Consider the following 26,436-nt stretch of genomic DNA (forward strand, 5'->3'; position numbering starts at 1 on the left):
AAAGGGATATGCCATATGAACATGAATATTCACTGCAGGTTGAGAGTGAACTGGACAGATGTGTTTCCTCATGCAAATCAGCATGGACAGCAGTGACCTTTGCCAGTAGGCTGCCGTGGGGATGCTTGGGGTTGGTGACAGCCTCTTAAATTGTGTCCAGTCTACAGGGCAGCCCTAGGGCAAGAGCAGATCCCCATAATCAGTAGATGGACAAACTAGAGATGCTGCCCAGTGGTAGGAACTCTTGGAATGGTAGGGAGGGAATCAAGAGGGGAGGAAAAGTCCTAGATGGTGGAGTACTGTTCATCCCCTTGTTGGGGGTTGGTATTGGAGACTGACCACTGAGATATTCCATTTTAAATATTCACAAATGCCCTAGAGTTACACATTGGCCTGAGGAGAGAGAACCTAAAAATAAGCAGAGAGTGGGAGGAATGTTGAGCTTTACAGGGAAAGCTCAGAGATGTGGCATTGTGGAAGCTGTTGGACAGAGACACAGCTCTGGAAGGTCTGAGAGGTCTTGGGTATGAGAGGGTGGAACATAAGAGATACAACTTCTGTCCAGGGCAGCAGCAACAGAGGCCTCCCTCAGCTTCCCACACTTCCTAGGTGTGTGGCTGTGGACACAAGTCACAGAGCTGCTCTGCTGTGCCTCAGTTTCCTTATTTGTCAAATGGGGATAATAGGGCCTCCCTCTCCCTATAGAGTTGCTATGACTATCAAGTGAAGGGAGGGTGGACATCTAGGGGCTCAGTGAATTGAGAGCCAGGCCTAAAGATGCAATGTCCGAGGTTCAAATCTGGCCTCAGATACTTCTTAGCTTTGTGACCCTGCGCAAGTCCTCCCATTGCCTAGCCCTTACTGTTTTTCTGCCTTTGAACTGATACATAGTATTGATTCTAAGACAGAAAGTAAGGGTTTTTTTTTTTTAAAAAAGGTAACATATGTAAAGCACTTTGCAAATCTGGCAGAGCTATATTATTCCTGTAATATTACTATCAACACTTAACAGAAGAGAAGAGGGTAGGAGTTCACTGTATTCAGGCCCCTTCCTCCCAATTCCCTATTAAGGAACAGACTTAGTTTCTCTTAATGTGACAAAAGCAAAGAATGGGTATGGTGCTGAGTGGAACTATCAGCAATGACCAAGAAAGGGCAGAGAGATCTAAGCACAAAAAAAATGGCAAATCGACTAAGTCCTTGGCACATCCCATAGCCAGAAATGGTTGTGTTCTTTGGGAATCCGTGGTGTAAGGAAAGAGCACTGACTGGAGCTGTAGGACTCAGGATCAAATCTCCTCTCTGAAGCTTACTCCCTTTGGGAGCTTGGGCAACACACAACTTTTCTGGGCAATGATTTCCTCATAAAATGACATCGGTTGGACAAGATGGCCTCTGAGGTCCCTCTCAGATTATGAATGTCTCTTGGACTTACATATCTATAGCAATTCCTGCTAGCTCTTGAGTGTCCGATCTTTACTACGAAGGACACATCATCTGATATAAACTTCAAAAGTCACTAGCAAGCTAAGGGGGTATTGAAGCACATGAATGGAGTCAAAGGATCACAGCATATCATAGATGTTAAATGGCAAAGGATCTTAGAGGCCTTTTAGTTCAACCATCTCATTTTACAGATAAATAAACTGAGTACCAGAGAGGTTAACTAACTTGCCCAAGGTCACATAGGGGGTATTAGAGATTAAACAAACCAACAAATCCAAATCCTTACTCTCCTTCTTAGAACCAATACTAAGTTCCAGTTCCAAGGCAGAAGAGTGATAAGGGCTAGTGTAAATCTTGAAATCTCTCAGACTTGTGAATGTTAAAAATTTCCCCATCAGGGAATTCTTAATTGGAACAAATTCCCTACTGAGAAACATTCCCCATTTTGATGTGAGTACTCGCCAGGATCAGAAATGGGAGGACCTCTACTCCAACCATACTTAAGACTGCTTTAGGGGAAAAAAACTCCTTGCTAAACAATGAAAGTACTTGGAGCCATGTTTATAATAAGGCAAGGAGTTCTTTGAGCCAGGCCTGTTTTTAGAATTGATACAATGGGATGCTAGGTACTTAAAAGGGCCGGGCAAGTTTTCTCTTGATGAGATTAGTTGACTCAGCTGTGTTTTCTCTCCTTCAGACTTACTGAGGAGATTTGGTCGACAGCAGCATTTTTTCTGATTCAGACTTACTGAGGAGATTGGTCAACTTAGCAGGAATTTAGATGGGCAGTCCTTTGGAAAGCGTCTACAGTGATTGGTAGATGTAGGGACTTAGGGGAGGTGACATGGGAGAAAAACCCCTATATAAGAAAAAGCAGAATCTCTTGAGAGATATATATCCTTTTGGAGAAATCCTTTTGGAGGATCTCTGATGAGGATTGCTTGGGAAGACTCTCTTGAGAGAGGCTCTGGAGAAAGGCCCTTTGGAACAGTCTCTGGCTGGAAGGCTCTCTGGTGAAGTCAGCTGAGATGGAGCTGGCCTGGTGTCACTAGAATCCTTGTTTAGGCAGACCTTGTGGTGAGTGTCAAAAAAACAGACTGATTCTCTCTCTTAAGACTCAGGTCTAGGCCATATTGGCTTGAGGCCCTTCATAATTATTCCTTTCCTACTCTTTCTCTCTTTCTCTAATTCCTCATTATATTATTAATTAAAATCTCTACAAAACCCAGTTGACTTGGGTATTTGAATGATTGGGAATATTTCCCTGGCGACCACCTTATATTTGATTTAAAAACCAAGACACTGTAGTGAAACATATTTTCTGCGGTCAAATTTACTCACCCTCCCTTATATCTATCACAATTTATATCTTCCACCATTTTAACTCACTACAGTTTAAGACATCAACCATTTTAAATCTCACACTAGGTAACAGAGGTTAAGTGACTTGCCCAGGTTCACACACAGGGGAAGTATCCAAGACCAGATTTAAACTCAGGACCTCCAGTTTCTAGACCTGGCCCTCAATCCACTGAGTCACCTGGCTGCCTAAGAAGTCATATTTTTGAACCCAAGTTCTCTGACTCCAAAGCCTATGCTCTTTTCACTGTAGTGCTAATTGAAAAGATGAGGTATGGCTTAATGGAGGTCATCTGTGGGATACACATAATATTTAAAAGTCAATCTAGCCCATTTCTTAAATTTCCCTTGACTACTCACTACAATTCTAGAAAGCAAAAAGCCAAATGAATATACAAATATGATTATGGAGAGACCAAGTTGGATTTGTCAGAATTAAAAAGTTGAGTTCAAACTGGTACATTTCTTGGTTTTCCCTCCTCCAAATTTCTAGAAAGCAAAAAAGTCTCAGGAGAGGCCAAAATGAAGTTAAAAGGTCAACAGGTTCATTAAAAGTTTTCTTAGAATCAGTTGGGGTCATTTGGGGGCTCAATCACTTGAGGTCAAGTTATAGCTTCTAATAAAACTTATTTAGAGCAAGTAGCCATGTCAATAGGGGGAATGAATGGGATCCCAGGATGGTTGAAGAGCTTATTGAATAGATTGGCCCAGACGTCAGAGTTTTATCTAAATCGAAACTGAGGCACTTAGGGAATCTCTTGACTTTGAAGTTGCTTCTACCCTGGGCAGGTCACTTAACCATTTCCTCATCTACAAAATGAGTTGGAGAAGGAAATGGCAAATTGCTCCAGTATCTTTGCCCAGAAAATCCCAAAGAGCCACAGAAAGTCAGACATGACTAAAATGACTCAACAAGAAACCCAGGAATTTTTTAATGAGGAGAGTAGTCAGATAAAGATAGAGATGTCAGTGAGTTTGCTGCCATTACAGTGTTAGTGGGGCAATTTCCTCAGCTTTCCCAACCATGAAACCAAATGATATCGCCTTGCCTTTTCCCCTGTATTGAGGGAACCTAGGCTACACATGGTATATATACAAGCTGCCCTTCATGAATGAAGAAAGTTGATTCACTGGTCAGTTATATACTTATGCCCTGGTATAGAACTATGAGGATCCTAGGAAATATCTAACAGAATAATGGAACTAGGGTGGGAGCTAGGATATAATTTTACATAGAATCAGAACTTGAAGTAGGGACTCCTGGCTTTGGTTTAATGATTTTCTGTGTTATATCTTGCCACCTTGGAAGTCTGTGCGTTGGATGGAAGAGAGCTGAATCTGAGGCAGAAATCTGCCTCCTCTGTGTTCATAATCCCAGATAGAAACAGGAGCCGCAGCGCATTAGAACTGGTCCTTGGAGATGTTTAGGTGGAGGGGAAAGGGGGGACAGGGTGAGAGCTGGGGGGATAGGGCTGGAATAGACCCATAAATTGTAGGATCACCAATAGCACAGTGAAGGTAGTCTCAGCAGGAAGGGCCAGCTCTGCAGGACACTTTGCATGGCCCCACTGGGACCATAACCCCGGGAAGCCTTGGATGTCAGAGTACCAATCCTATTACCCCCTCTTCCACCCCTCTCCTCAATGGTAGAAAGTCTCCCTTCATCTTTGTCCCTTCAATCCTTCCTGGGAACCATTCCATGCTCTCCAGGCCCAAGTTGCAAGCAGAGGGATCTGCGTCAGCACTTTGGCCCTGTTCCTTTGCACCACAAGAGACATCTTGTAAATACCTCCTCACCTAGGCTGTTGCCAAAGAAGCAGACACTGGCAGCAGGGGTGGGGGTGGGGGTAGGGAAGCAGAGACTGTTCTCTGACCCCCTGGAGAGTGAGTATGTATGTGGTTGTGCATGTGGCTTCTTTGGTGGGGTGCTTCCTTAACCCTAGCACTGCCCCCCCTCCAGCCTAGATCTCCTTCCCCTTCAACATCCCCTAAGCCCCCATCCTGGAGATTGGATAAACACACTGGGCCAATGAGTTATTTTGATTTTTATTTATAATATAAAAAAGTTCAAGTGTTCAACAGTCAAGAGTTCGGACATTCAGACAATCTGGGGCAGATTTCCCATTGGTTTATATTTGTTTTTTGTTTTGTTTTTTACAATCACCTTTATGAGGAATTAGCCGATTTTTTATTTTTTTCTTTTGGTCAGACCTGATTATTTCTTTGTGGGAAAGGAGAGGTTGGAAGGATCAGTTGGGGGCTGGGAGGAGGGAAGGGGGCTTGGTTAGTTACTTTATTGCTAAAAGGTAAAATCAAATATACTGTCAATTGTGTCTTCTCAATCACAGCCTCACCATGCATCCAATCTACAGTATCTGAAATGCAGAACATGCAGGCGTAAAAGAGAAAAGGCGAACCATGTAAACGAGGTGCTGCAGAGAACTGAGGGGAGCCCTGGAGAGACCTCCTTGGGGCAGGGGGGAGGTGGCTGGACCCCTCATCCCACTGCAGCTCTGGCTCTCCCTGACCTAGGATGCATTGCTGGGCTAACCCCATGGGCCCTGGACACTGTGGGGGTGGGTGGGGTGGGTGGGGGAGGATCCTCCTTTTGAGACCTCTCCTGCCAGGGGTGAAGAGATGAGGAGGAACCCAACTCCACTCCCCACCCCGTGGGCGAGTCTGACCCCAATCTGTCTCCTAACCCTGCTTTCCCCAGCCTTGCAACATTTAAAAAATGGACATCAGCTTTGGAAACTTCTTCCAATCTGACCTACTAGGACACAAGGTCTTATTTTCTGGGAAATGATCCCCAGGGGATGCAGAATTTCCCACCCATTATCTGGGGTTGGTGGGGGTGGATTGATTGCTTTCCTATTCCCCCACCCCCACCCCCCAAGTTTCTCCTCTCCACATGCCAAAATTAGGTTCCAGAGAAGGAAGAATGTAAGATGACCTGGGAATCCCTTCTCTGGCTCTTTAGATCGTGACTGGTTCCTGTTCCTCTATTTCCGGTCTGGGAGTGGGGTGGGCAGGGGAAGGAAGGGGGAGGCAGGGTGGTGGGGTGGGGTTGGCCAGAGCCGATCACTAACCTGTTGTACAGCGGAGGTGGCCACAGCCTTCTCTCCAGGAGCTCCATATTAGCGTACAGCAAAAAGGCACCACATATAGGTTTCTATTAAATAGTCAAAAAATTGGCCCATCTCTCCTTTTTTTTTGTTTCTTTTTTTTTCCGAAGCTGTAAATCAAGATGTTACATATAAATAGAGTTTCCTATAAAAAAGTCTTTGCTATTAGCTATTATAAGACAACTTTTGCTAAAATGAAAATAAAACATTTTGTTATACATTTTTCCTTTTATATAAAATAAAAATATTTTTATTTCTTTTTTTTTTCTTTCCAAGTGTGTGGTTTTTGTCCTCCTCAAAGATACAGGGAGCAGAAGGAGGGAAATGAGAGGGGTGGGGGAGGGAAGCCGAGGTGGGGACGGGGAGCAAGAGCGGGTCCTAGAGAGGCGCGGAGTCTTGTTTTCCCCGCGGGTGTGTGATGCGGCTGTGTCTGCTCTCTTGGGTGCTGTGTCTGTCTAAGGAGTAATAAGTCCTGCTGTCCACTGGCTGGTACAGCGGTGGCGAGTCCGTGCCCAACATGTCCGAGGTGTGGATGCTGAGGAAAGGGGTGCACTCGGCCACCAGCTCCTCATCCGATTCACTGTAGGAGGCACTGCTGAGTGAGAAGGAGTCCCGGACGGCCCGCGCCCGCTGGGCCATGTGCCCATTCAGTCTGGATTTCCTCCACCGCCGGTGACCTGTGGCTGTTCTCTTGGGCGGTTCGAGCGTGGGCGCACACTCCTGGGTGGTCTCATACTCATCGTCCTCAGTGATTCGGAAAGGGCTGGCAGGCAGGCTTCCCATGCTGTCGTGGGAGCAGCCCCGGCGGGGAGGGTAGTAGCTGTCGTAGCTGCGCTGCATGTCAGACGCCGGGGCCGCGCTGGCGGCCGCTGCGGTGGCCGGCGAGTGCCGGAGGAGGGGTTGCTGCTCTGCCAGCCGGAAGCTGATGGGCGCGGCTGGGGGGAGTGAGACCGCGTGGGCTGAGTTTGGTGAGGTGATCTCGAAGGTAGGCACCTGCGTGGCCAGGGAATAGTGGAAGTCCACGGGCGAGAGGCGGGCAGGCGTGGTGAGGGCTGACACATACCTGGGGAGAAAGGCAAGAGGCAGCTGGGATCCGCAGGAGCCAACCTGACCCTTCCCCAGATTAACATTGAGGGCCCTGAACGGGGCAGAAATGACCGCGGGTGGGGATGGGTACACCTGCGGAGAGGCTCCTGGGAGAAAACATTCCTACTTTAAAGTAATACCTCTGGGGGCAGCCAGTGGCTCAGTGGATGGCAAGCCAGCCCTTGAGAGGTTTAAATCCGACCTCAGACACTTCCTACCTGGGTCACTTAACCTCCCTTGCTGCCCTTCTGCCTTGGGACTATAGTAGGATATTTGTTAATTTAAGAATTAATTAAGTAAGAGTTCATTAAGAAATAGAACAAGTAACATAAGTTAGTGATAAGTCTATTTGAGATTCTATTCAGATTTTTTAAAAAAGATCTCTTAGAAATCTCATGCATTTAATTAATTAATTCTCAATTAACAAATATCCTACTACAGAACCAATACACAGTATTGATTCTAAGATTGAAGGTAAGGGTTAAAAAACCGTTTTACCTCTTCTGTGGGACAACTAGGTAGCATAGTGGATAGAGCACCAAGCTTGGAATTGAGAGGACCTGGGTTCAAATGTGACCTCAGATACTTTTTACTTCGCTGACTCTAAGCAGACCCATTGCCCATTCCTTACCGCTCTTTTACCATTGAACCAATACAACAGTATTAATTCTGAGACTGAAGGTCAGGGTTTAAATAAATAAAAAATAAATAAAGCAACACCTCAGAGTTGGAAGAACTTTTGGAAATAATTTACTTTGACTTCCCACCCAGTACTCTATGATATCCTAAAGAGCTACTGCTAGAACTCACTACCACACAGGGTCAATAAGTGCATTGTCCTGTCAGATAAGTGTAGTTATTAGAAAGTTCTTTGTCACACTGAACCTGAATCTGCTCCCTTCCACTCCAGGAACTTCCTCTCATTGGTCTTAGTTTTCACTTCTGAAGCTTCTCAAAATTCCAATCCTTCATTTAAACCTCTGAAGCCAGGTATCATGTCCTACCTGGGAGGTGGAACATGCCAAGGGTTCATGGCATGCCCCAGGGCCTGCACATAGTCCAGGTTGTCAAAATCCCTTTTAAAGTACAATGTTCAGAATTTCACCTTTACACATACCTCGCAAAAGTGTAAATCAGTTTCTTTCCCTAGTGCCTTACCTTGCAAACCCTTGCCCTACACAGGTGGGAACCTGTTACTGGACACATCTGGTAGGAGAGGAAGCTCAGCAAGCCTTTGGCAAATCTCAACTCCAAATTTCTAAGTGCCAAGTAAGGAAAAGGAGGGATGATTTCTTTGTTCTCCCATGTCACACAGAGGTTTGGGAGCATTAAAAACAACAGCAACAAAAAATAACTTCTTACTTTCTGTCTTAGTAACAATGAAGGGAAATGGCTATGCAAACATGGTTAAGATGATTTGCCCAAGGTCATAAAGCTAGGAAAGATCTGAGGTCACATTTGAACCCAGGTCCTCCCAACTCTAGGCCTGGTGCTCTAGTCACTGAGCCACCCAGCTGCCTATCAAGAGCATTTTAAAGTAATCGAGTCACACTCCCATTTTCTAGTTATAAAATTCTAGAACTGGAAGGGACCTTGGAGATTAATTTCAGGGCTTACAGGATGCCCTGGCCAGTTTCTGCTCTACTTCTGTCTCAACACTCACACTGCCCTTAACCATGGCTCCATGTACCTTCCATTTTATCTTGGTCCTATTGTCCTCTGATCTTTAAGCCAGGAAATCTCAGAATTGAAGCATGATTCCTAATTTATTCTATAACATTAGGCAAATCACTTAGTCTCTCTGGACTTACTATGCCCAGCTGCAAAATGGGGATGACAATTTGCCTATCTCCCAGGGGTACTTACCCCACAAGGTGTTGTGAAAACTGACTGAGACCTTGTTTGCTAAAACAGCAGCTACAAACTGGTTTGCCATTAGGATCATTTAGGCAGTGGTTACACTTGGCCAGACAGCTCTTAAGAAGGGTAGGATAAAGGGGGAGAGACTGGTTGGAGGCAGGGCTGACCTCTCGCTATGTGGTGAGTCCCTCAGGGAGTCTACCGAGTCATGGTATGGCATGGCTGGCCGTCTTTCATCCTCGATGTTGCAGGCTGCCTCCCGCCGGGCTCGAGCCTCGATGCAGGCTGGGCTGTTGCACTTGCTGGTGCCCACAGATGACATCATGATACCTGACTGGGAATCCGAAGTCAGGCTCTCTGTCTGCTCCAAGCTCCATGTGTGGCTTTCATGTCTGGGGAGGCAAAGAAGTAGGTATGGAAGGGGAAACCCAACTAAAACTCAGCAAACATTTATTAAATGATGAGCTGTACAAGACACTGGGATATAAAGACCAATTAAATCAAAAAGTAAACCATCCTTGCCTTTAAAGAGCTTATATTCTCCTGGAGAGAGAAAAAAATGTATGAGGTAGCTAGAGGTGTCTTGGTGGATAGAGAGCCAGGCCTGGAGACAGGAGGTCCTGTGTTCAAAATTGACCTCAGATATTTCCTAGCTGTGTGACCTTGGGCAAGTCACTTAACCCCTATTAGCCTTTACTGCTCTTCTGCCATGGAACAAATATCTAGTATCTGTTCTAAAATAGAAGGTAAAAATAATTTTAAAAAAAGATAATATATACAATATACTTGTTCTTTTTCAGTTGTATCTGACTCTTCATGCCCCATTTGGGGTTTTCTTGGCAAAGATGCTGGAAGAGTTTGGCATTTCCTTCTCTAGATCATTTTACAGATGAGGAAACTGAGGTCACCAGGGTTAAATGACTTGCCTAGGGTCAAATAGCTAACAAGGATCTAAGACCAGATTTGAACTCAGATCTTCCTGACCCCAGGCCCAGTACTCTATCCACTGAGCCACCTAGCTGCCCTCACACACTATATAGGTAAATCAATACAAGATTAGTTGGTAGTTGAAAAGAACTCAGGCTTTGAAGTCAGAGGATCTGGGTTCAAATTCTACCTCTGACAGTTGATGTGACCTTAGGGAAGTTACTTATATTTCCTGAGCTGAAGCTTCCCTGTCTGTAAACTGAGGGATTTGGATTAGATGGTCTTTTTCATCTTTAAATCTATGAGCCTACGATCATTTGAAGAAAATGTGAAGATGGAAAGAAAAGCAAAGAAGAGGTTTTTACATTCTCCTGGATATCCTCTGCTCTCCCAGCTTCTGGTTCTTCCTCTTCCCTGTCTCTTTTGCTGGATCACTAATTTCTTGAGTGTTTAGCAGGCATGTGGGGGTAGCTAGATGGCACCAGAGTGCCCAGCATCTCACTGAGTTCAAATCTGGCTTCAGGTACTTACTAGCTGTATGACCCTGGGCAAGTCACTTAGCTCTGTTTGTCTCCATTCCTCATCTGTAAAATGAGCTGCAGAAGGAAATGGCAAACCACTCCAGGATCTTTGCCAAGAAACCCCCAAATGGGGACAGCAAAGAGTTGAACATGACTAAACTACAAATAACAGGTAGTCTCTCACAGGCTCTACTCTCTTTGGATAATCTTTTCAGTTCCCACAAGGTCTCTCACAATGAACATCTCTCAATAGATGACCCTCCGATCTACATATCCAGAGAGGAGTTCCAATCTCTTTCCCAAGCTCCAATCTTCTATCAGTTGTCAATTGGATGCCTTCATCAGCCTCCCAAATTCAGCATGTCCAAAACAGAATTTATTATCTTTCCCCAAACCTCAGTCCCCCTCACTTCTCTGTTGCCATTGATCTTTCTAATTATGCAACTTGGCTCTACATCATTACTTCATCCTCCACCTCTAGTCAATTGTCAAGACTTGTTGAATCCCTCTCATCTTTTGGACCTACCCCATTTTCTCTCCATACCCCAGTTCAGGCCTTTGTTCACCTCTCACCTGGACTTCTGCCTTCCTTTGGTCTCCTGGCTCCCACTCTCTCCCCTCTCCATATACATATACCCACTCTCTATACAATTGACAAATTAATCTTTCTAAACACGGGCCTTGCCCCCTTGCTCCTCTACTCAAAAAACTTCAGTGGTTTCTCATTTGCTTGGAATAAAATACAAACTCCTCAACCTGGTAAAACTCACAACCTCAGTTTGACACAACCTCCTCAACTGAAAAATGAGGAGAATAACAGTATCTACCTTTTGGGTTGTTGAGATGATCAAATGATATAGAATATGTATATATTTAAGTGGTTAGCATGGTGCCTGGCACAGAGTAGATGCTACATAAATGCTTATTCTTTTCCTCCACAACTCCTACCCCTGGCATTTAAATTCTTCTACAATCTGGTTTTTGACAAACTTCCCAGATTCATTTCTAGTTATTTCCCTTTGCACATTTGATGTCCAATTGAACCAGCCTATTAGTCATTCCCCAAACTCAACCCTCTGTCTTCCTCTCTCACTCTTTAGCTTCTTTTTTCATGGCTTGCTCACATCCCATTTCATGAATCTCTTTTCTCTTCCCCAAATGTTAGGGCTCTCCCCCTTCTTCTAATAGTTTTTTATTTACTTCTCTATATCCACACCGTACCCTCCCCTCAGTAGAACATCTGTGTATGCTTTTTCTTCAAAGATCTTTGAAGGCAGATACTGCTTTGTTTCTGTCTTTGTAACCCAGCCCCCAGCAGAATTCCTCATGTATAATTTTAAAGTAAGCGCTTAATAAAACATTTGTTCAATTGAATCAGACAGTATTGTATTGTTTCCCTACCATAAGTAACAACAACAATGCCTCTCTGTTTCTAGAACCTGGGCTTCCCATTTTGTCTCAGCTTTCCTATTTTCCTATTTTCTTAATTTCCTAGATTTCCTATAGGGCCATGGTTAAATTTCCCTCTTCCATTCTACATTTTTGTTTTCCCAACTAAAAAGTAATAATCAAATATAGTGTGGCTTCCTGTCATCCACATCAAAGGTGTTCAAAACATCTGGCACATATCACCTATAAGACCCCTGAATGTGGCCCAAACCATATAAAAATGTAATTGGAAGACAGCTAGGTGGCTTGGTGGATTGAGAGCCAGGCCTAGAGACAAGAGGTTCTTGGTTCAAATGTGGCCTCAGACACTTCCTAGTTGCGTGACCCTGGGCAAATCATTTAACCCCAATTGCCCAGTCCTTACCACTCTTCTATTTCGGAACTAATATTCAGTACTGATTCTAAGCCAGAGGGAAGGGTTATAAAAAAAATGCAATCAGGAAATATTTAACAAAATAAATTAAAATGTAATAGAACATAGATAATGTTTCCATGTGGTTTCCTAAGTCAATATGTGCCAACTTATACGGATCTTTCTTTATGGTTTAGTGGCCCTATTTCTATTTGACTTTGCCACCACTAGTCTATGTGGCATTCAAGACCTTTTGAGAAGATGACACCTACCTGTCTCTTCAGCTTTATCCCCCACATAGTCACCAGCCCAACCTAACTGGCCTGGAATTCACTGTCCCCCATGAATCTTAGAATTTCAGAGCTGCACAAGGCCTCATAGATAATCTAGTCCAACTCATTCATATTCATGAATAGGAATTTTCTCAGCAACATCCCTGACAATCCCGCTCTAAATGTCAGGGAATTCTTTCTCATATTGAATCTACATCCTTTTAACTCCTGCTTTACTGGTTGTTTACTGTTTTTATTCTGTGCTCTGGGGCCCAAGGAGAATAATCCTTTTTGAAGGACATAAAACAGTCTTTAAATATTTGAAGACAACTGCCATGTCGATTTAGCCAATAGGTTTTTGGCATGTAAATTATTATGCCATCGACTTCCAACAAACACACTGAGAAAAACCAACTGCCCTTCTCTATCAGTGCATGACCTTTGAGCCAATGAGAATCAAGTGTGCAGATATTCTCCGTCACCTCAGAGGATGAACACTGACAATGCTGTCATAGCTGGTTCCCTTCTTGCCATTTCTCAGTTCTCTCTTACCAGCATCAGGCTACGCCCTTATTTCACCCTCCTCCTTGACCCTCTTGCTTTTTTCTGGTCACAGTGCTGATGACTAGAAAATAACTAGGAATTTTTATATTGAGGTAATCAAGGAAGAAATCTGTTCAATTTAATTTTTCATGATGGAATATTACTGTGCATAAGAAATGATGAGTAGGTTAATTTTAGAAAAATTTGGACAGAGCTACATGAAATAACAAAGAACAATGAAAAGAACAGAACCAAGAGAACATTATATACAGCTACAGAACTAATATTTGTGAACTGATAAATAGAAACACGAAAGAGATAATTTTTTTTACACATTTTTGTAGGTTGCTGCCTTCTGATGTAAGGAGAGGAAGAAGGGGGTGAGATGCTTGGGAATTAATTTTTTTTTTACAGAATAAAGAAAGCAATACAAAGAAAAAGAAATCCTTTGCCACTCTAAAGACATGCTCTGGAAGAGGGGAAAAAAATCTCATTTTTCAAAGTACAAGTGTTTTGTCTTTCTGTGTGTGTGTGTGTGTGTGTGTGTGTATCTATATCATAAAGAGAGAGAGACAGACTGACAGACCAACAGAGAGAGATTGAGTCTCTGAGTGTGTGTGTTTGTGTGTCTGTGTGCACAGGTGTAGGTTTGTGTGTATAAAAAGTCTAGAACGAGAAAGCCTGAGATGGTATGTAATTCTAGTGCATGATCTCACAGAGGGGTAGAGAGGGAAAATACAGCCTTGTTTACTAAAGCTATAGAGCTCAGAATAAAGAGGAAAATGTTGATGTTTCAAAATGACATTTGGGGACAAATGAAACACTCATGCAGCCAAGGAATAAACCCATGGAAGTGATTCCCTTGCTCCCATGGTTGAGGCTAGAAAGAGAAATATCTTCAGGAAAGACTTGAGCAAATCCATCATGAATTATTAGGGAGAAAGTTGGGAGACTTTTGGGGGCACGAAGCAGGTATCCCCACCTGTGGCTGGAGGTGGGCGTGGCTGTGGAGCAGTGATGGGACGGTGAACAGGAATGGCTCCCAGAGAATGTGGTCTCAGTTTCCCTCCGGATGACATGGTCAGTGGCAGGGACATTTTTGGAGATATACTGAAACAGAGAGAGAAAGGCAGACGTGTGATACATGAACTGAGGAACATGTGAACCAAGGAAAACAAAAAACAGCAAAAAAAAAAAAAAAAGGGACCTTATTTGGGTGCTCTGAGCCTATCTGGACCTAGTCTCGAAGAGTCTATGTAGATGGGACTGCTCTGAAGCATTAACATCAGTCAGTCAGCCAATAAGCATTTAAATAAGAGTCTACTATGTGCTAGGAAGTTTGAGGGGGTATGTTAAATGTTTGTTTGTTTTTTAAACCCTTACCTTCTGCCTAAGAATCAATAGTGTATATTGGATCCAAGGCAGAAGAATGGTAAGGGCTAGGCAATGGGGGTTAGGTGACTTGCCCAGGAGCACACGGCTAGGAAGTGTCTGAGGTCAGATTGGAGCCCAGGACCTCCTGTTGCTGGGACTGACTCAATCCACTGAGCAACCCAGCTGCTCTAATATCATGTGTTTTTATAGAGTGGTAGATAGAATTTCGGTAGGGAAGACACAGCTCCTCTTGGAAGAATAACTAAGCAACTGTGTAAGGAGAAAACTTACTTTAAGAGCCAACAAGGGGGCTCCAGGGGTGGGGGGTGGAGTTGGGGGTTTGGGCAGCTAGGTGGCTCAGAGGACAAGACAACCAACCCTAAAGATGGGAAGTCCAGGGTTCAAGGTCACTGTGTGTGACACTGTGTCACTTGACCTCCATTGCCTAGCCCTTACTGTTCTGGCTTGGAACCAATATGCAATATTAATTCTAAGATGGAAGGTAAGGGTTTTTAAACAAAATAATAATTTTTTAAAAGTCAACAAGGGACCCAGTCAGTAATTTTGAGAGGCTGAGTTAACCCATGACTCCCATCACTACATCACAAACATCTCCCAATTTTGCTTTTTCTCCATGGATGTGGGGATGTCAGTGAGCTAGCCCTATACAAGACTGTTGCTCATGGTGAATAGTACTTTCCTGGGCACAGAGAGGAGGGGCCCACATGCCACTCACATCTGCCATCTGAAGCTCCTCAGGATCTAGTCGAGGGTGGCTGGGTCCATTGGCCAAGCTCCGATTCTGATGGGCTGGACACATGTTCTGCCGAAGATGATTGTGCATCTGTTTCCTCTGTTTTCTATAGGGAGGAAGGGCAAGTCATTTCACATAGACCCCTGGCATCTTCTTACCTTCTCTCTCCATGAAGTGTGGTATATTGGTAGAAGTCCAAGCCTGAGAATCAGGAGTGAGATTTTAGTCCTGAATGACATTAACCAGTCTTTTCTCTGGGTCTCAGTTTCCACAACTAGAAAATGAGTGGGGGTGGACTAGATAATTTCCAAAATCTTTTCTAGCTTTAACAATATATTGTTACTTTCCCATGACTTCTATGATTCTTCCCTTCAGATGCCCTGTCCCACCTGGCCCCTGCAGAAAGGTAAGGGAACAACAGCTAGATTCAAGGTCCTTAGAGGAATGTCCTCCTGCCCAGGACAATAGATCTTCAAAAGGCCATTCCATGTAACATCAGATCCCCTGTGCTCCCAAATAAGACAGACAAATCATTCTGAAACACCACCTTCATCATATTTTTCTTCTACTCAAAAATCTCAGTGGATTTCCACTGTACAAAGCTTCTAAAAAAATTACATCTAAGGCCCTACACAATTTGGCTCTATGCCTCCAATTTGGTTTTAGCTAAATTGATCTTCCCACAATTCCTCAAACATGGCAAACATGACTTTTCACTTCAAAACCTTTATTTGCACTGTCTTGTCCTCTGCCTGAATCCTGTTATCTTTCAAGGCCCATCTCAATTCCAACTTCCTTCCTGGAGCCTTCTCAGGTCACTCCAGTGTCCACAGTGATCTATCTCCTCTCCTGACCTGACTTCTTTACAGTTTATTATCTTTTTACATGTTTAAGACTTCTTTCTCTTGCTATATTATGAGATTCTTCAGGGCAGTGACTATGTCTTATTTATTTTTTTTCTCCCCTTGCTCTCACAATGCTAGGATTCTGTGCTAACATGGTGAACCAGGAACTGTCCAAATCCTATTCTCCATCTTGTTCTTCCCCTGTTATATCTTTCTTCTCCTTCTCCCCTCCTTCCACTCTCCCCGCTCCCCAACTTGCCCCAGTTGCCTTAAGTCACTATCCCTCTTCTTTCAGGACAGAAGGAGATCAGGTGATCTAAAGAGGAAAGAAACCTCTCCCAAGGAATCAGAGCTGCAGGCTAGACCAGCAGCACTATGTGGGAACTCAAGACCTTAGATCTCTAAGCTCCTTCTCAATGCTAGATGACGTAGAAAGGGCAGAGGCCAACCAAGTGGATGATCTGGAGAAAATCTTCATATAATTCTCCAGTGGCCTAGAGGGACAAGGAAAAGGATGTAGCCTTGGGGCTGGTAAATCTTATAGATGAGGCAAAGTTCTTCACAGCTAGATTCAAGGCCCTTAAAGGAATATTCTCATGCCCATGGTCTTTTAGTTCCTGGCATGAATCAGAGACCACATGGAGAGGGGTGTGTGTTAATGTGTGTGTGTGTGTGTGTGTGTGTGTGTGTGTGTGTGTGTGTTTCTTCAGTTTTCAGGGGACCATTTCCTTCTGCTCAGCAGGCAGCTTTGCTGGAAGGACCACACCAAAGCAGGCAATCAGTCTTCAGCCCCTTTATCTTGGCTCTCACTCACTTGGTTTTGCAATAGGCCACCACGCAGACAATTCCAACAACAAGCAGAGCCACGCAGATTCCTGTGATAGTCAGGACCCTCTTCTGGTAGAGCTCCTCAGCTTCTGCAAGGGGGCAGGAGGGAGGCCAGTTACTAGGAGTGAGGACAGGGATGGGGATGAGCAGAGTAGAACCCTAGCTACTGACTTCTGGAGGTGAGGGGAAACTGACAGACAGAGGCCCTGGTCAGCCTTGGGGAGATGCCATGGACAATGTCTGGAGAAACCTCCCAAACTCAGGGGTCTCTATCAAATTCTGTTCCTTCTTGGATCCCCTCTAGCCTCTTGTCAATGCTACCCCCTTCGCTCTGCAGGTATGCCCCAACTCTCCTATGTCCTCCCACCCCACTACTTCTATAATTTGCCCACCCATAAGCATGACACAATCCCTCTCCCTCAAACCCCAAGCTCAGCCATTCCAGCATCTCCTCTTGTGACCCTAGCACCCTGACTTATGAGGTAGGGTAAGGGGGAGAAGAACAGTCCAGAGAATAAAGGCAATGATACAGCTGGGAAGCTGAGGAGGAGATGTAAAGGGGACAAGTGGAAAGAAGATGGATACAATGACCAGAGATGGACTCAAAAGAAGACATGGGCTAAGTAGAATGTCTGGAGTGATGCTTCCAAATCCACAACCAGGACCCTCTATGGCAGGCAGTTCAGATCCTTGACCCTACCCTCTTTATTTCTTGAAGTTGTTCCCAAGAGGGAATTCGGTTTCCTTTTTCTGGTTATAGCTCTGGAGAAGAGGTCTAGATCACCCATTAGTCAACTCCTCCTCCCCTAAATAACAAACAACTGTATTTTTTCTGGTCACTTGGAAGGGGTAGGACACAAGTGATGAGCAAAGGGTCTCTAGGAGGTCAGGAAAGGTGAAAGAGGACCTTAAAAACTAGGGCAAAAGCCATTAATCCCTAAAGGATGGCTAGACTGGGACTATTCTGACCTATGAGACCTTTAGTCCCCCAAAGGTCCAGAAGGCTCCTGATATACCATAGGCTATCCTGCCCCTAATCCATGGCTATAGGGAGTTAGGGCTTCCTCTTGAATACAGAGCATATTATGGACATAGAGCCTGCCATACAACCCCCAGGGCTGAGCTAGGGCATGCCTAGTGGGGATCAGAACATTGATCCCTCTTCTAATTCAGGATCCTGATGAGGTGGAGTTTCAGTGACTCCTGCCCAGCTTGAAATTATGGCATGTTTCCTGGGTTCTAAGCCTCTATCCCACTGCCCAAACCTGAATTTAAATCCAACCCTCTCACTGTCACTAACATAAGGTGAAATATGTACACATCCCTAGATGAAAGAAAAAGAAGGAGAAAGAAGCCAGGGCTACCAGCTATGTGGGGTGGTGGATACTGGACCTGGAATTCTAGGGCCAAATGTTCCCCTGGTCCCCTGAAGGCTGAGGGAAAAGAAGGGAAGATTTGGTTCTCCACGTTTCTCACTAGTTCCAAGCTAGAAAACCACAGAAAATGGATCCAAAATTCAGCAAAGCTCAGTCTGCAAACCCTTATGACATTCATAGGAGACCATGTATACTGTAGTATATAAATACACCCAAAGCTACAAATAGGCACACAGATATATTCGGACATACATGGAAAATTTGATGGACACAGATACATGCAGAGGAAAACTTCCAGTGACACAGGTAGTGGCAGATACTGAAATGTTCTTACACACAAGGTCAGGTGTGCAAGTGTTTGTAGAGCTAAGCCTGTGGTGGAGATATGGCTCAGACACTGACATGGACAGAAACATGAACAGATGAAGGTATGCACACCTTCTCACACATGTATGTGCCTGAAGATGGCAACAGGGGAAGACTCTCTCCCCAAATCTGCTACCAAGAGATCCTTATCATGTTCACAGAAACCTTTTTCTGGAGCCAAAATGACCACCTATGACAGCCCTATTCTAATAAAAGACTTCCACTACACCAAATATGCACCTTTTTCAAAAGTATTACGTTCTTGGATACTTAGAGTGAGGGGAGTCAGCCACAGATCGGATTCCCCTTGGAGGAGGCTTTACAGCCAGATAAGATGACTTTTCAAACTGTCCAGCCCAAGGTTTTACTCAGGGGCTAGAAAGTTGAGCCTAACCTCAGCAGGGAGGATGGGTAAACGGTGGGAAGGCAGTTTGGTACCGAGCTGAGGCAGATCCTCTTGGATCATCGATGGCTAGGCAGTCCTTAGTTGCCATCCCAAACCCAGGCCACATGGTTGCTAGTCACTAGCACACAGGACACAGAGGCAGAAAAGCCAAGGCTGAGTAAGATGAGTGTTTTGAATCAGGGTAGGGGAATGATGAAAGAGAGAGAATGATTCAGCCAGTGACCTGACACAGGATGAGAAGCAATGGGAATGTGAGAGGGAATGAAGTAAAGAGGAAGATTAAAGTCCAGCTTAAGGGGATGTCCACCTTCTAGAGTGGATTCCAAACACCACTTCCCAAAGGGTTTATATTTGCATATCTTTTTTCTGAATGATGATACCAATCCTAGCCGTAGGCAGCCATGCCATCGCTTTCTCTCCAGGGAGAAGGTGAGCATAGGGTTGAGGGGAGAGAGGCCCTCTTCTTAGGAATGTCCATTGCATTGTCTCTCTTCCCAGAAGGCCTCTGATGCCTCATACCTGAGGCAGGGTAGATGCCCCAAGCTGAACAAGAGAAAGTACCTTTTTCTTTCTTGTCCTCACTATCTACAAGGGCCCTTGGAGATGCTGGGAGGAAAAGACCAAGGCAAGCATGTTCTTCCTCAGCACCCCAGAGGTGATCATAGCTTGCTTGGGAGTGTGTACATGTACACACATACACACACCATACACATGCATGCACACACATGCCCTGGTGAGGAACTTTCTTTTCCATAAAATTAATCAGACTGATGACCTTGGACTTCCTTCTCCCTCTAGCCTTCCCCCACCCAAACCCATAGTTAAGCGGTAGGGTAGCTGATTTTTGGAATTATCCCCCCTTTTTTTTCTTTTGGAAAGAAAAAAAATCAATTCAGCACACATGATGTCAGGAACTGTGGGTAAGTGGGTATGGGGTCTGAGCGATAATGGAGTTTTCGTACCCTTTAATTCAAATCCAAGGTGCTCTGACAGTTCAGAAGAGAGAAGGGCCAGGAAATGTGGGGGGAGGCAGAAGGCAGGAGGGGGGTGGGAAAGAGAGAGAAAAAAAGAGAGAGAGAAAGAGAAAGAGACAGACATTGGTCAGGGTTCTTCAGACATATTGGGCAGCAGCCTGTGAGGTGGAAGCAAGTTAGTAGCAACCCCTCCCTGCCCCTTAGCCCCCTCCCCTTGACCCACCCTATCCCCCAAGAGCCCCTGAGGGGGCTGGAGAGAGGAGAGGTTAGAGTCAGCAGGCAGGCCAGGTTCTTTATAGATGAGCCATGTTGGTTAGTACCTGGTGGGGAGGCAGAGGAGGCAGAAAAGTCAGTTGGTGAATGTTGGGGTGGGGTATTTCTTGAGGACAGGGAAGAGCTCAGAGAGGGATACCTGCCTCCGGAAGGGAAGTTGGGGAAGAGGGAGCCATGCCTCAGCAGTAGCAGGCTCTTGGAGATAGACAAGGTACATGGATTCATCTCCCCACCCCCTTTACCTTTTCCCTAAGGCTAGGGCCTGTGCTCCCTTATCTTCACAGCTGAGGGTACAAAGGGCACGTTCATGTCCCTGTCCCACTTTAACATGTGTGAAGTCCGTCTTTCTCTCTGCCCCCTCCCCATTCCTATGTCCTCAAATGAATGGGAAAATGAGACTTATCTTTGGAAAGATGGGTCTAATTTTTTTTTTAAACCAGAAAAGGCATGTTCTACATTTGTCAAGACAAATGTTTTGAATAAAGGGTTGGGACACGGAAATATCTTGACTGTATCTCCATAGATAAGGCTCTATCCTCTTCCTTGCTGTTGTCAGATCTGACTAGACTGTCCATTAGAGCCACTCTTAAAGACTGACAAAGCACCTTCCTTACAACAACCCGATGAGGTAGGCAAGGCAAGTATTGTTACCCCCATTTATTTTAGAGGAAGACCAAGAGGTCCAGCTAGATTTGAGCCTCAGGAGAAAAAAAAAAGTAGGCTAGGCTGTCGGGAACTCCCTCAGGGGCCTGGAATTCTCTAACTAGCTATCCTGATCTCCCCACATGCAGCATCACAAGATGAGAAAGATGACTCATCCCCCAAGCAGAAGGATAAGGACTTCATTGGCACAGGTAACACACAGGTGTGGGAACTCCCTCTATCCGTGTGGATTGACATTTGCCTATACCACTAAGAGGGGAAGGAGATTACCTAGGGTCCTCCAGCAGAGATGCCATTGAGGCAGGTCTTCTGACCTCGGAAACGAGACGATTCATTCACAGCAGCATCCTGCCTCTCTGTCTCTAATCACGTTCAGGCTTGTCATGGGAGTCTACTCTCTATTTCACAAGCTTTGCCAACTCGATGCGACAGTGGATCAGCAGCAGTGGCTGGATTTCTGACAAGCAGGACCTATCCTAAGCTGGCTTATAGCAAAGATCCAAAGCCTGCAGAGGAGCCCTGTTAGGAAGGTTATGGTAGAGATTCCCTCATGGACTTCGAATCATAGAATTTCTTTCCTTCTTCTTTTTTTAGAATCATAGAACTTCAAAGTTGGAGGGGACATAGGTCATCTAATTCTACCTGAGCCTGGACAAGAATCCCCTGTAATATATGTGACAAAATGCTCAGCCAACTCTTGCTTGGAGGCCTCCCAGGAAAGGGCTTCTGCTACACTTCCCTAGGCATGTTTGCATGATTGCAATCATTGGAAATTTTTTTCTACTTTAAACTTAAATTTGTCTCTGAAGTTTAGGCCCCTTGCTCTTGCTTATTCCTTTTATGGTAAAGCAGGAGTTGGTTCTTCCCTGTGAAGACCCCTCAGATATTTGGAGGGAGCTAACATGATCCCCTGCCATCTCTTCCAGACTAAACACACCCAATTCCTTCAATAAATATTCAGGTGGCAGGAACTTGAGGCCCTTCACGATCCTGGTTGCCTCTCTCTGGGCATTCTTCTACTTATTAACCTCTTTCTTAAAATGTGGTACCCCAAGGTATTCATAATACTCCAGGATGTAATCAAACCGGAGGAAAATACCATTACTCTCCCTAGGCCTGGACCTCATGTTGCTTTCAATGTAGCCCAAGATTGCATTAGCTTTCTTGTCTATCTTGTCACACTGTAGATTTAGCATACCAAAGTGAAAATATCTAGGTAGTACAGTGGATAGAGCACTGTGCTTGGATTCAGGAAGATCTGAGTTGGAATCCAATCTCAGACACCAATGATGTGACTGTAGGCAAGTCCTTTAATCTCTATTTGCCTCGCTTTCCTCAAATGTAAAATGCACATAATAATAGCATTTACTTTATAGAGTCATTGTGAAGATCAGATGAGATAATATATTTGTAAGCATTTAGGCATTACAGAAATGCTTATTCTCCCCAAACCCACCCAAGTCACTGGATCAGGGTGGGCTAGATGACTTCTAAGCTCCTTTCTTATGCTGAGAATCTGTGATTCCAAGTCCAGTGGAGGTTCCTGCTTAAGGCTCACTTCAATTCTTCCCACAGAAGCTGTAGCCTCCCACTGCTGAGCAGCCTCTGTACTATCTTCTCCACAAGGGAGAGGGTATTTGGCATCTTCAGCAACTGGAACAAAGAGCCAGTCTGCCAAGGAACAAGGCAAGTTGTCATTTAGGTCAGAGGAGGGTCTAAATTAGAACTCCTCCACATTGTTCTTGGGCTCTATCTCTGGCTAGGGGCAGAATCTACTGAAGAACCTGAACACAGCTTCAAGCTGTTGAAGGTTTCTGTTGCTGCAGCTGAGGCTGAGGGAGTTGAACCTGAATGTTAAGCATTACCTAGATCATAGAATAAGCTGAGTTCTTATTGCAATGGCAGAAGGATCTGAGCCCTGCACCTTCAGTTCCAAAGAAAGATGCTGATTTCTAATAGCAATGGATCTCCAGAAATGAGATTCCTTTAGCTGTGACATGGTGATCTATTGAGAGGTCAGAGCAGGGTCATAGCCAATTTTTACTGCTGCAGTCTCTCCAAATTGGCCCTCTAGAATAAAATGCCAGGATTTGGGGCTTCAGAACTATGGAGAAAGGATATGGGGAAAATGCAGCGATTCCAGATTTTCTGAGTATAGCAGTTTGAGGCTTTCCTAGAAGGCTATCAGTTTCAATCTATCCATTTCTGGGTGAGTGAAGGCCATTTGGCAATATTTTTGTGGTTCTTTTTCTCTCCTTTCTGGATCAAGTTTACCAATGGGAGTTCAGAGTAGGTATAATGGAAAGGAATGAGAGATATTTCACATCATTTCCCCCTCTAAATCAAAACCTGGGTGTATCAGAGAAAGATCAAGCTGTTACTCTTCATCCTAGTAATCTAAAGAGGTCCTGGTCCATATGTTCCTCTAGACGAATCTTAGAAAAACCTTAGAGTTTTTCCAGTCTCTCCCATTTCTCCCTTTGTAGAGTTTCCATGGGACTTTGAATCTAGACTTTGGGACAGAGAAGGGGAGGTGCTAGGTGTTCTTGTGATAGATTCAGGGGCTGAGAATAAGAAATACGACTATTGCAGGGAGAAGGCTCTGAGATGGGTTGGAGGTCTATAGTCTGAAAAGGCCAAGAACTATTTCTGTGACTGGGTAAACTCCACTGTCTCACTTGAAGACTGGGTTAAAGCTCTAACATCAAATGCAGCTCCTTTTATTCCTCCTTTTAAGACTTGAGTTTAGGAGCAACTAGGTGGCTCAGTGGAAAAATCCAGGCCTGGAATCAGGACGACCTGGGTTCAAATATGGCCTCAGATATTCCCTAACTGTGTGAACTTGGATAAGTCATTTAACCTCGTTAGTGCCTAGAACTTGCCCTCCTGTCTTAAGAGTTGTTATTAAGGGTTAAAAAAAAAAAAGAAGAGTCTATGGAGCAAATTTGTCTTTTTTGGTTTTCCTGCCTCCCCTCTCTTGGTTGCTCAAGGGATAGCCATGAAGTCATAAAGAAACCTGGCTTCTTGGGACTTGGGTTCCAATAAGGACCATCAGGATCATCTACTCTGCAAAACTGCCACATACAATTCTGCAGGCTCACAATCTGATCAGAGAGGTATAGAAAGACAATTCGCTATTCTAAGACTTCTTAAAGGAATTCAGGCAAGGATCTATTCCATTTGAAGTAGGAGGATTCAGAGGGGTGTGTGTGTGTGTGTGTGTGTGTGTGCATGGTTCTTTGGAATTTAGGACTTTTATCAGCATTAGCTTTCCATGTCCAGTAGCTCAGGGGTTTTCTGACCCCTTCCCTTTTCCCTGCTCCAAACTCCATTATCTTGAGCTCTCCATTGCTACACACAGGCAAGAAATCCAAGTATCCTCATGATTTTGGTTCTCCAGATAATTGTTACTCCAGCTGTAGAGAGGGGCAAGACTCTCATGCCCTTGGAGAATCTAGTATAAGAAGCTGGAAATTCCTCCCTATCTCATGTAAGTGTCTTTTCTAGTAATGAGTTTGGGGTACTCTAAGTAGCCTCAGAGTTCAAATTCACCTTGAATATCAAAGGGAATGGGTGTTTCACTTTAGAGGAGATCAGGAATTATGACACATTGGTAGACAATACATGAGACTAGAGGAAGCACAGGGGATCAGTAAATTCCTAGGATTTCAGCTGGGAGAGAACCTTCTTTGGTTAAAGCTCTTGCTTTCAATAGGTATAGAATTATCAGGCTCATTTTACAAATGGGGCAACTGAGACCCAGAAAAGGTAAGTAACTTGCTCAAGGTCAATCAGCTAATACTTATCAAAGGAGTAACTAAAGCTTAGACTTCTTAATTCTTAGTGCAGTCCTCTCTCCTTCCTAACAGGCTATCCCCTTGGGAAAGCAACTGTAGCATGAACTGAGAGGGAAAGAGGCCTGGACATTCAATCCTAAGAATAGGCAAGGGACCCAGTGGTTTTGGAGCTCTGGATAAGGTTGGGTCCATGGGAACAGGGATTGATTAATAGACTCATAACCCAAGACTAAGCTATCTCTCTTATACTATAATATATCCAGATGTGCTTTTAAGGTCTGAAAGGACCATGCTGGAGATCCAAGCTCCCCAGATCTCTTCTAGGCCAGATAGGTAACCTAGGGCAAAAGTCTAAGTGCAGGTGAAACTGTGATGTCATAGTGAACTTAGCCTACTGTCACTCAAGTGACATTACTTTCCATACCCAGAGCAGGCTGGCATCTGTAGCCATGTTTGCTTTGAATGGTTAAAAAATAAAACAGTTACAACCACCAAAAAGCCAAAAAGCCAAAAAAAAACCCCCAACAAACAAACCCCAAACCTTCAAACCCAACACTGTATTCTAAATCTGGTCCTTTGGGTCACTGCTTGGCCTTTCCCTGGCAGGTAGCTACTATACAGGACCATGGTGTGCAAGGTGTATGCAAATTGTTTTGAGCAGAGAATTTCCACCCAGAATGCTAGGGCATAGGAGGAAAATGTGAATGAGCCACTTTGCTCATGCCTTCAGGGACAAAGGCATGAGAGCCATGAGGCTGAGATAGAATTGTGTGACCAACAGTGCCTAGGGAACACGTATCTCGCTGCACGTAGTGTAGCAAGGGATTTGGAAGGGGAATCAGGGAGTTACTTATTTCTAACCCACCCAGATATGAAAATCTTAGCCTTAACCTAACTCTAAATAAAAGAGGTAATAAAAGATAAAGAGGTTAGTAATGTGCACAGGGCCCAGATTCTCACAACTCCAGAGTCTTTGGTTGGGGCAAACTGCAGTATCAAGAGGAATAGTCCTCACAAGGTTCAGGAAGGGAGGAGGTTCACACCCACTCACACTGTCTACAGTGTGAAAGGGAACACTCATTCAACCTCTCCTTAAAGATGATCCAAGTCTCTGGCAGCTCCAAAGTTGGTTTCCTTCATGGATACACTTCCATACAGCCTCTCTGTCTGCTTCCCAGATTGAGAGTGCCAGTTGCTAGTTCCCCAGCTGCCTTAGAATGCTGACCCAGACAGCTCTGTGGAATCTTGGTTTGAAGGCTATCAGTCAGCCTTGAACCCTTGCTACAGTAGATGGGGATGGTTCCTGTCTGTTCCTCCAGAGGGGATGAAGGGGTTGAGAAGTAAAGGGTTCCCTGGCACATGGAAAACCAAAAAGCATCTGCTCTTATTTTGTTTTTCCCCAGGCCTCTGGATAGGATGAACATGATGGCCTACAGCTGGGGGTGAGAGAATGCAAAGTATGAGCCAGTGGTCAGGAGTGAAGATTTCAAATAGCCTGGTAGACTCTAGACCTGTGTTGATGAACCTATGGCATATATGCTGGAGGGTGCTGCTTCACTTTCCACATACACCTGAAGATATTTCTCACATCACCTGCCACTTTTTCCCTCCCCTGTCTGGGGTAAAGAGTGGGGCTCATATGTGATGTGAGGGTTCCCATTTGGGCACTTGGTCTCTAAAAGGTTCGCCATCACTGCTCTAGGCTCACCCTATGGAAAAGGGCTATATCTCACATTGCTTTTAACTCTGGCCTTCCAGGGTCATTAGACCTCAGATTTAGAACTGGAAGGGAATTTGGAGACCATAGGTCCATAGTCATCTAGCCTAACCCCCTCATTTT

At 44.6% G+C, this 26,436-nt stretch overlaps 1 protein-coding gene across 1 annotated transcript in view; it reads right to left on the reverse strand.

Moving 5' to 3' along the window:
* Positions 1-4,835: 4,835 nt before the first annotated feature.
* NRG2 (neuregulin 2) overlaps positions 4,836-26,436 on the reverse strand; it is a 256,045-nt gene continuing 234,444 nt past the window's right edge. The window contains 6 exon segments of the mRNA XM_003339554.4: positions 4,836-6,993; positions 9,044-9,268; positions 13,923-14,050; positions 15,051-15,174; positions 16,728-16,830; positions 19,852-19,875. Coding sequence (XP_003339602.2) covers positions 6,309-6,993; positions 9,044-9,268; positions 13,923-14,050; positions 15,051-15,174; positions 16,728-16,830; positions 19,852-19,875 — 1,289 coding nt within the window. The 3' untranslated portion in view covers positions 4,836-6,308.

The sequence above is a fragment of the Monodelphis domestica genome, chromosome 1 (assembly GCF_027887165.1).
Source record: "Monodelphis domestica isolate mMonDom1 chromosome 1, mMonDom1.pri, whole genome shotgun sequence".
NCBI lineage: Eukaryota > Metazoa > Chordata > Mammalia > Didelphimorphia > Didelphidae > Monodelphis > Monodelphis domestica.